The sequence below is a fragment of the Carettochelys insculpta genome, chromosome 8 (genome assembly GCF_033958435.1).
Source record: "Carettochelys insculpta isolate YL-2023 chromosome 8, ASM3395843v1, whole genome shotgun sequence".
Classification (NCBI taxonomy): domain Eukaryota; kingdom Metazoa; phylum Chordata; order Testudines; family Carettochelyidae; genus Carettochelys; species Carettochelys insculpta.
In genome coordinates, this window is record NC_134144.1 from 47,081,404 (window position 1) to 47,096,320 (window position 14,917).

The window sequence follows — 14,917 nt, forward strand, 5'->3', positions numbered from 1 at the left end:
GCTGGCCCCAGGTCTCCCTCAGCGGAACGGCCCTCGGTGGTGGGTGGCGGGGCGACGGTGGACGGCGCGGCGACGAGCGGAGCAGCGGGTGGCATGAAGGGTGGAGCAGTCAGGGCGGGCGCAGCGGCAGCCGGCGCGGCATGCGGAGGCCAGGTAGTCCGCTATGCGGTTGAATGTGTCCATGTAGGCCCCCTATGCCTCTTGGTGCCAGGCCAGCGCCCGCTCCTGGAGGTGGAGGTGGTGTTGCTCCACCCGCAGGCGCTGCTCCGCGACCTCCGCCTGCCGGCGGTGGAGGGCCAGCAGCTGGGGGTCCATCGCCGGCGGCTGGTGCTGGGTCCGCTGTCTTGCCTGCCGTGGGGCTGGTCGGTCCTCCGCTGAGGGGCTGGCCTGGAGCGATGGCCCCGGAGGTGATTCCGGGTCCACTGACGCCTCGCCGGCGCTCTCCGGTCCATCCGATGGTGCAGCTGCGAAACACAGGAGGGGGGGAAGAAGAGTGGAGACAGGCGTTAGTGTGGGCCCCGAGCTGTGGCCCTTGTCCCCCCACCCCTGTGCTGCAGGTTCCCCATCCCCGTCCCCGGGAGATGCTGCTGTGATGGGGTTCAAGGGTCCCCCTGCACTGCACCCCGTCCCCCGGCAGGAGTGACTCTCACTTCACTCAGCAGTGTCTGACAGGAGAGGTTTCTTAGGCAACAGATGCCCAGTTTCTCCCAGAAGTGACAGTACAGCAGTCAGAGACAGTCCTTCCAACCCGTCCTGGGGAGAAGACCCCAAGGGGTGCCCCTCTGGGGTGTAGCTTTCCCCCTCCTCAGGCTGGCTGCTTTCCAGCTCTCCCTTCCCCTAGCCTCTAACTGCGGCCCCCCAATTCAAACCCAGCTTGGCTCCTCCCTCCTCTTTGTTCAGGGCAGAGGTGTAACCTGCCAGTTGTAGCCCCAGGCTCATCCTTAGCCACTGGGAACTATTCAGCTTGTTGCTCATATCTAGCCTGAGACTCGCATTTGCACTCCCCCCACTCCATCACATGCTGCTGCTGCTGCGGCTGCTGCTGCTGCTGGGTGTCCCACTCCCTCCTCCCGGGGGACCCTAGAGGTTCCGCTCCCCGCTGCACCGGGGATGGGGCATGGCACTGGCGTGCTGGGGGGGGAAGGGGCTGATGCACTCATGTGAGGGACATGCCACTGCTGTCCTTGGGGCCATGGTCATCTGGGCATGTGGAGGGCCCTGGCCACATATCTATTACCCCCACCCCTCAACCCCGGGGGTGTACACCGGGGGGGGGTACATACCTGTAGGTCCACTCCCACGGTCGGGGGACACCCGGGGGGCGGACGCCCGGCTGCTGCTCCTCGATGGCAGGAGGAGGATCTGGAGCCCCGTCTCAGTGGAGGAGTCGTCCCCCTCCTCCTCCGCCTCCTGCTCCGGTGACCCGGTGGGGGAGTCTGGGGGGGCCCCCGGGGTGCGGGGCTTGCCTCCGGGGCGGACTCTGGCTTCGGGGCCTGCTGGGGCTCCTCAGCCGAGGTGTCAAGCGTGGCAGGAGGGGAGGAGGTGTGCTGGGGGTCCAAGATGTCCCTGAGCTCCCTGTAAAAGGGGCAAGTGACGGGGGTGGCCCCAGATCAGCTGGCCACATCCCGGGCCCGGGCGTAACCCTGCCGCAGCTCCTTGACTTTACTCCGGACACGGTCTGGAGTGCGGGCAGGGTGACCCAGGGCGGCCAGGCCCTCGGCCAGCCGAGCGAACGCATCTGCGTTCCGCCTCTTGCTCCCCATTACCTGGAGCATCTCCTCCTCGCTCCAGAGCCCCAGCAGGTCACGAAGCTCGGCCTCCATCCAGGAGGGGCCCCGCTGCCGCTTCCCGGCCTGGCTCCTGCCCTGGGAACCCTGGCTCCCCTTCGGGGGGGTTCCCTCAGGGCGCTGGGGGGGCTGCCGGGTGGCCATCGCGTTGGGTGGGGGTGTGGGTGGCTGCGGAGGAGCGCGCAGGCGAGACGCATGTTATTGCTGCTGCCTGCACGCTCTCTCAGCTTCCTGCAGCTGAAAGAGAGTGGGTGGGGACCTTTAAGGGGCCGCTCCACATGGCCACCATTGAGCTGAGGGGCTGGAGAGAGCATCTCTCAACCCCTCAGCTGATGGCCACCATGGAGGACCCCGCAATTTCGAAGTTGTGGGACGCACAATGACTACACGGTCCCTACTTCGACGTTGACCGTCGAAGTAGGGCGCTATTCCCATCCCCTCATGGGGTTAGCGGCTTAGATGTCTCGCCGCCTAACGTCGATGTTAACATCGAAATAGTGTCCAACACGTGTAGCCGTGACGGGCGCTATTTCGAAGTTAGTGCCGCTACTTCAAAGTAGCGTGCACGTGTAGACACGGCTCATATTACTTATTCTATTTCAGATACACAAAGCACACTTTTTAAAATAGTATCCTGCAGAAACTTCCACTGGCTGTCTGGGTCCAGACAATATTTGTGTTCAAATACTGAACCAATCACAGTCCATATTTGATTTCTGAACGTGGAAAAAACTTCAGCGGTATGAAGATTTCAATTGGATATAGGCAGAATTATCAAGTGAGTGCAGTGCTTGTCTGAACTACTCTGGCTCTGGAAATTAATCTCCTCTTTGGTAGCAGAGAGCGAGACAGTACTAATCCCTATCTCCCCAGCTGCTTCCCTCTTTTTTCTCCTCCTTACTTTGTAAATGAAGTCACAGACTTTCTCTTGGTGTTTTAGTGCTTTTGTTATGTACTGAAGCTATATCTACACTAGAGAGTTTTGTTGACAGCAGAGCGTCCACACTAAAAATGCGCTCTGTCAATATCTGACAGAACACGGTGCTTTCATCTACAGCCTTCTGCCTCTGCCCCATGAGGCAGAATGCCTTTCTTGACACAATCTGTTGACAAAATAGCTGTATGGATGCTCTGGGGCGGGGGAGGGGGCTCTGTTAACAGATGGGGCTTCTGAGTCCCCAGGCAGCCCTGTCTGCTCTGCTTCTAGTTGGCTGTTCTGTCGAAAGAATGGCTGAGCAGTCTGGCTGTTCTCTGTCGACAAAGCAGATTGACAGCAGATGGACAGAGCAAACCACTTTTGTGTGTAGCTGTGATCTGTCAACAGAAGTGTTATTGGAAGACATCTTTTAATAGTAGCTTCTGTTAACATATCACTGTAGTGTAGACATAGCCTAAGAAAAATCCAGCTAACTCTTCTTGGAATTTAAAAAAAAAAATTGAATTAATTTCTGTTTGAATTTTGTTTAAAATTTGGTTGGGTGATTTTTGGTATCCAAATTTGTTTCTATTTCTCAATGCAAGCCTGCAACCTTTACGTCACTCCCCCACTGAATTTATTCTGAATCATTAATACAGTAGGGTCTCGACATTGGCTAGTGCCACATTCGCAAATTCAGTTATTCGCAAGTGGCCTCGCTTCCTCAGGGCTCCGGGGATGAGAGCACCAATGGCTGCTGTGGCTTCCCCTGGAGCCAGGAGCTCCAGCGGCCGCTGCTTCCCCAGGTCCCTGTGGCCAGAGTGTCTACTGCTGCCACTTCCTAGGGCTCCAAGCTCCCCCCCGCCCCATTTGTGGAAAATCAATATTCGCAAGGGTCTGAACACAGAACCCTCCCCCAACTTAAGGGGGACCTTTTAGTTGTGACTGTCTATCCTATCCCTGCAGCCTACGGGCAGCCATCTGCCACACTAGCTAGAATAGGCATTGCAGGAGTCCCATCCTGTGCATCAGACACACCAGCGACTGCATGTCTACCTGAACTGCTGTTGGATGTGACATAAGAACATAAGAATGGCCATACTGGGTCAGACCAAAGGTCCATCCAGCCCAGCATCCCATCTGCCGACGGTGGCCAATGCCAGGTGCCCCAGAGAAGGAGAACAGAAGACAATGATCAAGTGATTTATCTCCTGCCATCCATCTCCTGCCCTTGTTATGAAGGCTAGGGCACCATACTTTATCCCTGGCTAATAGCCATTTATGGACCTAACCTGCAAAAATTTATCAAGCTCTTTTTTAAACCCTAATAGAGTCCTGGCCTTCACAGCCTCCTCGGGCAAGGAGTTCCACAGGTTGACTGTGCGCTGTGTGAAGAAAAATTTCCTTTTATTAGTTTTGAACCTACTACCCATCAATTTCATTTGGTGTCCCCTAGTTCTTGTATTATGGGAAAAGGTAAATAATTTTTCTATATTCACTTTCTCCACACCATTCATGATTTTATATACCTCTATCATATCGCCCCTCAATCGCCTCTTTTCCAAACTGAAAAGTCCCAGTCTCTCTAGCCTCTCCCCATATGGGACCCGTTCCAAGCCCCTAATCATCTTAGTCGCCCTTTTCTGAACCTTTTCTAATGCCAATATATCTTTTTTGAGGTGAGGAGACCACATCTGCATGCAGTACTCAAGATGTGGGCATACCATAGTTTTATATAGGGGAAGTATGATATCTTTTGTCTTATTATCGATCCCTTTTTTAATAATTCCTAACATCCTATTTGCTTTACTAACTGCCGCTGCACACTGCGTGGATGTCTTCAGAGAACTATCCACTATAACTCCAAGATCCCTTTCCTGATCTGTCGTAGCTAAATTTGACTCCATCATGTAGTACGTGTAATTTGGGTTATTTTTTCCCAACATGCATTACCTGACACTTACCCACATTAAATTTCATTTGCCATTTTGCTGCCCAATCACTCAGTTTGCTGAGATCTTTTTGTAGTTCTTCACAATCTGTTTTGGTTTTGACTGTCCTGAACAACTTGGTGTCATCTGCAAACTTTGCCACCTCACTGCTTACCTCATTTTCTAGATCATTGATGAACAAGTTGAACAGGATCGGTCCCAGGACTGACCCCTGGGGAACACCACTAGTTACCCTCCTCCATTGTGAAAATTTACCATTTATTCCCACCCTTTGTTTTCTGTCTTTTAACCAATTCCCGATCCATGAAAGGATCTTTCCTCCTATCCCATGACCACCTAATTTACATAAAAGCCTTTGGTGTGGGACCGTGTCAAAGGCTTTCTGGAAATCTAGGTATATTATGTCCACTGGGTGCCCCTTGTCCGCATGTTTATTAACCCCTTCAAAGAATTCTAATAGATTAGTTAGACACGACTTCCCTCTGCAGAAACCATGCTGACTTTTGCCCAACAATTTGTGCTCTTCTACACGCCTTGCAATTTTATTCTTTACTAGTGTTTCTACTAATTTGCCTGGTACTGATGTTAAACTTATCGGTCTATAATTGCCAGGGTCTCCTCTAGAGCCTTTTTTAAATATTGGCGTTATATTGGCCGTCTTCCAGTCATTTGGTACCAAAGTGGATTTAAAGGATAGGTTACAAACCACTGTTAATAACTCCGCAATTTCACATTTGAGTTCTTTCAGAACCCTTGGGTGAATACCGTCTGGTCCTGGAGACTTGTTACTATTCAGCTTATCAATTAACTCCAAAACCTCCTCTAATGTCACTTCAATCTGAGTGAGTTCCTCAGATTTGTCACCTAAAAAGGCTGGCTCAGATTTAGGAACCTCTGTAACATCCTCAGCCGTGAAGACTGAAGCAAAGAAATCATTTAATCGCTCCGCAATGGCACTGTCTTCCTTGATCGCTCCTTTGATATCTTTATCGTCCAAGGGCCCCACACACCAAGTTCCAATCATTGATAGCCATCATATGGATAGAGGGCTCCATGCACATGAAAATAAGACCAGTCATTCTGGTTCAGACCAAAGCTCCATCTAGCCCAGAATTCTGTTTTCCAACAGTGGTCAATGCCAAGCACCCCAGTGGGAATAAACAGACCAAGTAATCATCAAGTGATCCACCTCCTGTCACCATTTCCAACTTAAAAAAAAACCTGTTGAGACCCAACTGTAATGTAAGGTAGACAAGACATAGGACAAAAGGTTGAATGAGTTGGATTCTATTTGGGTGGCTTACTTGCAATCTCTATAAGTGCTAGGAGTTCTTTGGATAATTTGCACTGATGTAGTGCATTTCATTATTGGAGGACATACGCTACCAAAAAACACAGGTAAGACTTCCTGACTCTATGGTGAGAAGAAAACAGGAAAGAGAGAAAAGATACTCAAGAAGTATTTAGGAAACAAAAGCGGAAAATATGGGAACAAAATAGCTGCACATTTGTTTAAAAGAGTGACAGCAGCGACTATACAGTAAATCCTCATTTTACACAGCTTCACACTATGTGAAACTCACATTAATGCAAGTTTTGCACAATGGGAATCTGCTGGGCTGGCAGCCTGCCTAGCTTCCCGCAGCTGTGGGCAGCCAGGCAGGCTAAGAGCCCCTTCTGCCTTCCCAGAGCAGCACTAGGCACCACTCTGAGAAGGTAGGGGGAAGGCTTTTAGCTCACCTAGCTGTCTGCCCCAGGTGGGCTAAAACCCCCTTTCCCATGGTGGGAGCCCTGAGGAAGTGGTGGCCATGGGCACTCCTGGCCTCAGAGCCGCAGGGAAGTAATGGCTGCAGACACTCCTTGCCACCCCTTCCAGGGCCACAACCCATCCCCCAAGCCCTCCCCAACTTACACGAAATTCAAGGTACACGAGGGTTGAGTGAACCTCAAGGGATTACTGTACATTGGATCATAGTATTTAAATTTTCTGTAACAGACTTCTGAATCTTTGTTACACTAAGCATCATTAATTAATGTAAAACCAAAAATGTATGAATTCTCACAGCTACTGCTCATTGCAGGTGGTTTTTTTTATAAAATCTGATAGATTCTTTTATAATTGTAGTTTACACTAACAAAGTTCTCTTTACAACTGTATTGGATTACAATGACCAATGGGTTTTACAGCAGTCACTTAATTAACCATTTTCTATACAATCTAAATCTAAAAACTCCAGCAAAGGGAGATACTTCTGTTGCTTCACTTCCCTAGTCATCTTACAAATGAACATCTTACAAAAAGAACCAAATAAATTCCATTGCTTAGTTTTACAGTAAATTTTATGTTAAACTTACCAGGATGAATAAACACAAAATGTCAGCTGACTGAGCTCTGCTAAGACTTATTTTCATAAGAGTTGAGTAAATTTTGAGTGAATTATTCAGATCTTTCTTACTAAAGGTGGTAAGGTCTTGACAAAGTAGCTCATATTTTATACCAGATTATGTGCCTGTTGCTACTAAATATAAAAAGGGAAAGGTACGTAATTATCAATATTACCTATTACAGATTATAGATACTCTGGATAATGCTCCTTTAATTGTGTGCATACAACTCCCTTAACTTGCAATGGACCAAAAAGCAAAACTTGGGTGCAATGATTGTATTACACACACGCCAGAAAAGTAAAGTCAGTAGGCTTGTAGACACGTATTTGATCAACTGGACAGAAAACAGATCTAGATGCACACATTACCTTACCTGGATGCTTATAGATTGGGAAAATTAACCAGAAGAAATGTTTTATTGCTAAAATATGTCCTATGAGGGTCAGATTTTTAAATTCCCACTGGCTTTTGAAGTAGCAGTGCTTGCCAAAAACACTTTACACTCGGTTAAAATACTGCATCGTTTTCTTTTGGAAATGATTACTATCATCCATATCTTTGACACCTACAGCTTGATTTACTGCAGTATCGCCATATGAAGCTATGTTTTAAAATCCATTCAGAAATTACAGATAACATCAAATGTAATAGATCTCTTTTTAAATGTTATTTCCTTTAGGAAGCCCAGTGCACCTGGGCTCAGGAAATACACTAGCTGCCAGCTGATTTCCAGTTTGTACGATACTTTGACTTATGAAGAAAGAATGAGGTGAGGGTATGGATGCTGGCTACTTACAACAGCCTTCCCCGCCCCAACACAGGACGTGTGGCGTCTCAGCTAATATTCACTTAATTTAAAAGGGAGTAAATTGTGGTAGGTGTTCTTGATAAGAGAACTTCACCTCTGAAACTCACTTTTCTTTGCATTTTGGGACATGGAGCCAGTGGCCATGAAAACAAACTTCAGGACTCACTTCTCATCCCAGTTTTTTCCACAAAGCACAGGAATGGGGTGAATCATTAAGGATTTTAGGCAGGTTAATATTTTAAACATAGTACAAACTCAAACATATTACAAAGTCAATGCACTGTCTAGTCTCAAGAACAGACCCTCGGAGGCTGTCTGAAGCAAGCCACATTTTGGATTTAGGGAACAGAAAGGTGTCAAAAAGCCACCTTTAATCCTCTGACCATCAGCTGTGTGAAAGTATTTAACCCTTATGTCGTACATACCAATCTGAATAAAGATTCTGTAGTGTTTCTGTTTCCAGTAAGTAAATGGAAGAGGGGTTACCAATAACTTCATTGTCAGGCAGAAATCTATTAAAAATCTATTAAAAAAAAACCCCACACACAAAACCCCAAGACACTGAGATGCACAGAATTATAAATTTCTGCTCTTTCAAACAAAAAATTTTAAAAATTTCTTTTATCATCCATTGCCTTGTCTGGAACCCTTTATTTCGGCTGCATTATGAACTGTTTCAATTGTGCTGTCTCTCCCTAGCTGCCTGTTGCACACTGTCATTGCTGAGACATCCTGGATTCGGAATTTTCCCACGTGCATTATGCCATATTTTAAACCATTGTACCAACTTTTCAATACTTGAATTAGCTATCATGAGGACCATTATAAGTATTAGAGTTGAGCAGATAATCCAGGGAATATAATTTAGTCAAAGAATGTCACCTTTCTTTTCTATTTGCAAATTTTCCACAAGCTGATAGCAACTTTCTCAAATGTGTACAAAAGTGACCAAATACTTTCTGTGACTAATCTACAGATCAATCACGAGCCATTCACTGGCAGCATTCAATACTGGAAAGGAAAACACTGGTTAAATTAGACAGGATACGAACTGTAGGTATCAATTCCATTCCCTGACTGGAAGACCATAAATTTTAGCATACAATTTCTATGAAAAATATTTGAATTTTACAAGTTCCAAAGTTATTCTCCACAGTTCTCGTTAATATTGGCTTAGAATTCATTGTTTTCATGAATATTTCAGGCAATAAACTTTTTTGCTAGAATATATGAAGGAAAATCAATACTTAGGAGACAAACACATCCAAAGCAAATTAATTTTCTATTTTATTGAATACTCGCAGAAGAATTTCAGGGCATTTGCTCAGCTCTGATCACTATATTGCAGTACTGAAAATAGGTGAAAAAATAGTCACCTTCATGCTTTTTGTATACAGATATATTTTATTTTAGTACAATGTCAACAATTAAAAATTAATACCCAGAAATAAAACACTGCAATGCTCACAATGATGCAATACAACTAAAGAGAATACAATAGCATCCTTTGCCCATTCTCCTTACCTTACAGGCAAGGTTCTGTCTCCTTTTCTTCTGTCCATCTCTCTCTGAGGAACAGGGTACCAACGAAAATTGAGTTTCCAGTTAAACCCTCCATATGTCATGTCTGACCCAGCCATGTATTCAAACGTATCATCACTGATCACATCAATGATAGGACAGACAACAGTTTTTCTATAAGAAAAAATATTACTTTTTAAAATAAGAAATGTCAACAAATATTAACAGGCTAGAGACTGCTTTCTGTTCTGGCTTCTCTGCAAATTAATCAATATCCTCCCAGAAGTATGTGCGTTGCAAACCCTCTCCCCACCCCACCCCACACCCCACATTTTCTGTTTACATAGGATAAAAATCTACGAGTTTAATCCCATGCCAATTTCAAATCACAATTTAGCTGTAAAATATCAGATTTCAGGATTAGTTCACAGCTGTCAGCCAGGGATATTTCTATAGTTTCCACCAAAATACATTAAATTGATGCAATTTAGATCAAAATTTCATCTAAATTCACTAAAACCTCGGCAAATCTTTTTTGAGTTTCCAATTTGGAATATAACTTGAAACTCTAATGAAAATTTTCCATTCCATTTAATCACTTACTCTTTACAAGTATTTTGGGGTACTTCTGTATGTATTTCCACCATTGAATGTTCTACTACAGAGTGCATTCATTGACTTTTAAGATGATGTCCCTGTTAACATCACTTCAGAAGACTAAACATGGTACAGATGATAAAACTGTTCACACACACAGAGCATAATCTGTGTTTCTGCTTGAAGTAACAAATATATTTTTCAGCATCCTCTCTATCAGTATGAGTTCTAGCTAAAGATAACCCCACAGCTGAGCCAGGAATATTTTGAAATACACCTAATTTTGCTGCTGATGTGCTATGCTGACTTGTACCACAGAGCTTTAACTTTCCTGCAATGGGTGCCAAATGCTGTTTTATCCCCAGTGGAACAGCTTTTCTGCTTGCCATGCTTGATGTTTTATCACTTCATAATTTGCAGCACTGTTTACAACACATGGATCACAAAGCTTAAACTGTACAGCTCCCCTATAATGTAAAAAAATCTTAGTGAAGCATTAAAAATGCAAGCAGAGCACCACAATCTAAAATATTGTGCATTTCCTTAACATGCCAATAACAGCTGCATAGACAGAGGTGGGTCAGTGTTTGAGCCCTCCGGGGCACAAGCCCAGCCAACAGAAGGAGCTGTTAGCCAGGCTGTTGGTGAGCTGAGCACTCCAACCCCTGGCTGGTTCTCACCCCATTTCTGGGAGTGGGATGCGCCTTGCTGGGGGAGGATATGGAGGAATACTGGGGTTAGGGGTGTACTGAAGGGGTAAACTAGGGACTTGTCAGCAAGGGGCGGGGGATCATGTAAAGGGCCAATGAGCAGGCAGCAGAGGTGATATGTAACCTGGCACCTGCCCACACTCACCAGCCACTGCAGCTTGCAGCCAGCGCCATCCAAAAACAGAATGGGAAGCAAGGGCTGCATTGATGGACCAGAAGAGGGAATGACCAGCTCATGCACAGCATCTTTGCTCTGCCACTAGCTTTGCACACTTAGCCCCAATCTCAGCCATCAGATACGCCCCAACTCGCCACTGGTGCGTAGGCAGCTAGTGAGCTGGGATCCAGCCAGTGCTAAGATCCGGGGTGGGGTGTAATGGGGTCCATCCACTCGTGAGAACCCCTCTGTGACAAAGGGGTGCCAAGTAAGGTCTTTGCCTGGTTGTCTGGCAGGTTCTGGGGCTAGGATATGACTAGCCCTGTCCCAGATGGTGCGAGTTCTTCGTATTAGGCTTGTGGACAACTTTCGGCCACTGGACCTGCGCCTTACCCAGGTCTAAGTTCAGCTTGTACTTTGAGCTGTCTATAGTGCTGCTGGTCTCCAGTTAGTATAGATCTACTTAGGTTGAGCTCCTGTGAGGAACTGCCAGGCCCTAGCCCGCCAGCTTCTTTTAAACTGGCCTGCTGGGTCCTGATTGACTGCTATAGAGAAAGCCACTCTACTCTGCCTGGAGGACCGCTCTTCTGCTCCTCTCGCTGGGATGTTGTATGGCAAGGCCTCTGACCTCCTGTCGGGGACCTCGGGGCTTAATCCATCCCATCAGAAGGGGAGAAAAAAAAACAAAACAATTTGCCCTTTTTTAAGAAAAAGTTTTTAAGGAAAAAGTTGAGACACCTGCAAGTGGTCTTAAATTCAAGACTGTCCCTTTGAAAATGGGATGGCTAGTCACTCTACCCATGTCCCTTCTCTACACAAATAGCCAAAGCACCTTGTTACTTGCTGTTGCAACATTCAACTGAGGTTGCAAAGCTGACTTCCTCCAATGCATAGCCTTGCCCCCCTACTGACACGTCTACCCTCCTGTCCACAGTTGCCCATCATCCTCCAAACACTAGAGACGTTCTGCTCATCTTGGGGACTGGGGATTCACTTATGCACATAAGCTAAGCAAGTACACATTGCATTATACGCTCAGAAGGCGGGAGAAGCTTAAGTTGCAATTTGTGAGCTCAGGAAAATCGATGGGTAGAGTGGAAGAATGCACTCATGGACCAAACCAAGGTGGTGAGTTAGTTTGCTAACCAAATAATGAATATGTGCCACAGAATTAAAAAGGCATCGTTTACTAACAATTCTCACCAGTCACACTGACAGAGACTCTGTGGGAATATCAATAACCAATTATTAAAGCATTTTCACCCAATTCAAATATTTATTGAAATGTAAGAGGGGCACAAATGTAAAAGTGTGAAACCATTTTTTTAAACTAAAAAATGCTGTTGGTTTGATGACTTGTTTTCAATGAGTTCGGGCCAAAGAAGATTCTTTTTCTAGCCAAGACAAACATACAGAGAAATGAAGGTCTACAAGGGAAGCTCTGACAGACCCTCAAAAAAAGCAGTGTAGCCAGCACTGTCATCATCCAGCAGAACATACATCAGTCCTTACCTGTCTTCCTTTATTCTTGCCAGCAGGGGCTCAAGCCAGCCTAAAGTACATTCACAGTGTGCATCCAGGAAAGTGATGACTTGGCCCTTAGACGCTGCTGCTCCTCTGAGCCGAGCCCGGATCAGTCCTGATCGTTGTTCCATCCGAATAATTTTTACTGGCACTTCCAAATTTTTCACATAATTTTCTAATGAGGCCTTTAGAAAATCTGCCAAATTCAATTTAAAAATATAGGAAAAACTTTTGTTCAAACTAGATTCAGCAGTCAGTGAGAGTTTAAAACAGAATTATATAGTTAATACGTGATACAGGTCACTCAGTGTAATTCTTATGTGATATATTCATGTCTGAATATTGAAAGACCAAGTGCTGCAGAAGCACAATTCTGGAAATAGTCTTAGACATGTCTGACAATTTTCTGAAGAGTGAGAGAAGTTTCCCGGTCATGGAAGCTTACATTAGGACACTCCTCACACTCAAGCATAGCAATATAGGGCCTGTCTACACGTACAGGGGATTCATGATGGTGTGATCAATGAATTCAGGGTTGATTTAGCAGGCTTAGTGAAGATCTCCTAAATCTACCATAGAGTGCTCTCTGGTAGACTCTGGTAGTCCACTAAAACTAAACGGAAGTAACTGGGAGACTGTATCCCATTGACACAGGAATGAAGACATCACGGTAAGTAAACCTAAGCTATTTTAACTCCAGCAATGTTATTCATTTAGAACACCTTATTGCAGTTCTGCAGCCACAGTTCTGTCTCAATGGGTCCCAGGAGAAGACCATGAAAATAAAAGATTTAAAAGGGAAAAAAATGATCTCCTATAAATCGTACTCGTCTAAGTGGAGTGTAAATTCAATGTAAAAATGTGTTTTTGCTATTTCTAGAGTCTAGGTTTACATTTCAAATAAATCCACTTTTGATAAGCTTCTTCAGCAGATTGAGAGCTTTTATAACATAACATGCCATTTCCTTGTGTATGGTGGCATGTTAAGTACTTTGGCTCTGTGCTTATCTTTGTTAATGAAAATTCCTTTGTCTACCATCAAACAGCCCCAATGAGTGGCTAAAAATTATGTGAAACTCTGGCTCCAAATAAACTGAAAAAACCCTGTTATTCACCAAAGAGTAATCTGAAGAAACTGTTCAAGCTTCTGACGTTAGACAGGTTTAAACCTTAAGAGCAAGTCAATTCTTTGTTAGGAGAGAAATAACTGACAGACATAGGACATTACATTCTTTATGACATTGTTTATCAGGAATATTAACACAGCTCTTGCACAACTCCAGGGAACAACTCTTTAGTAAACTTTCAGTCCCATGTCACACTATTTGTGAACTATTGCTGAAGGAACAGCCACATCTTCATGACTAAATGTCCAACGTGATCACTGAAATGCATCATCATCACTGAGCTACTCAATCCAAGAAACAAATCAAACCCGCCCCTCTCTCAGGGTCAAATTCATTACTGGTTAAACTCCATTCATTTACAACCCCTTCTGCAGGATTCAGAAATGTGATTTCAACAAAATAGGTAAATTTTAAATCTCTATCAAATTATTAGAACTATCCATAACAAAATTAGAGCAACAGTCATACCTCTTTCACTGGCATCATCTACCAAGATGACCTCAGAAAGTAGATAGTGTGGTGATCGGTTTATTACACTGTAAACAGTTCGAAGCAAAGTACTCCAGGCTTCATTATGAAATACTATAACTATACTTGTATTAGGGAGTTCATCAGGGTAGACTTTTGTCTTACAACTGCCAAAGAGAAAAAAAGGAAGTCAGTCTAGTTATAAATTCATTCTTCAAAGCAATGTAACATGACAAGTTCTGGAAATTGAGCCTCAAGATTGTTGGACGGTGCCCCATCAAGTAGGGTATGAGTCTTTCCAGATTCTCTCACTCCCCAAAAGACCCACACAAATTTTGAGGCATTGGGATTTTGCATACTGTATTTTGCCTAGGAAAAAACATCAAGAAAAAGACTAAAGCAGCAAATAAATATATATATATGCATGCACACACACAAAGCATGCGAGTATTGAGTCCAATGACCTCGTAAGTCCTGTGGTTTGGATGAAATAGGACCTTGCACTGAACAACACTGGAAGTTTCTTAAAAGGAAAGCCTACAAACAATTTTTTTTTAAAAAATTAAATTTGTCCATTATCTATAAGGATTAAACTAAAAACTTTTATCTCTATCCTCCAATTTTTTTTGTTGGCAGGGCATATTACATATCTCATAGAGCTGGAAGGGACCCTCAAGAGGTCATCAAATCAGGTCCCCTATCCTCATAGCAGGACTAAGCATGCTCCCTAACAGACTTTCTTTTTTTAAAATCTATTTGCCTCAGATCCCTAAATGGCCTCTTCAAGGAGTGAATTCATAATGCTGGGTTTAGAAGGCCAATGTTCAAACCACTGAGCTATCCCTATGGCACCCTAAATACCAACTATTTTTGGTTTTAGGACAGGAAAATCACCAAAGGAGTTTTGCAAATCCTAAATCAAAATACAGTCTCCTTACCCTTCACATGCATGGGCAGATATC

General features: G+C 44.8%; 1 protein-coding gene across 2 annotated transcripts in view; it reads right to left on the reverse strand.

Moving 5' to 3' along the window:
- The window catches only part of GALNT13 (polypeptide N-acetylgalactosaminyltransferase 13), a 341,581-nt gene that overhangs the window by 159,029 nt on the left and 167,635 nt on the right, over positions 1-14,917 (reverse strand). For both annotated transcript variants that reach the window (XM_075001619.1, XM_075001618.1), the window contains 3 exons: positions 13,956-14,122; positions 12,349-12,556; positions 9,376-9,546 (listed from right to left, as the gene is read on the reverse strand). In XM_075001619.1, the coding sequence (XP_074857720.1) occupies positions 9,376-9,546; positions 12,349-12,556; positions 13,956-14,122 (546 nt within the window). The remainder of the gene's footprint in view (positions 1-9,375; positions 9,547-12,348; positions 12,557-13,955; positions 14,123-14,917) is intronic.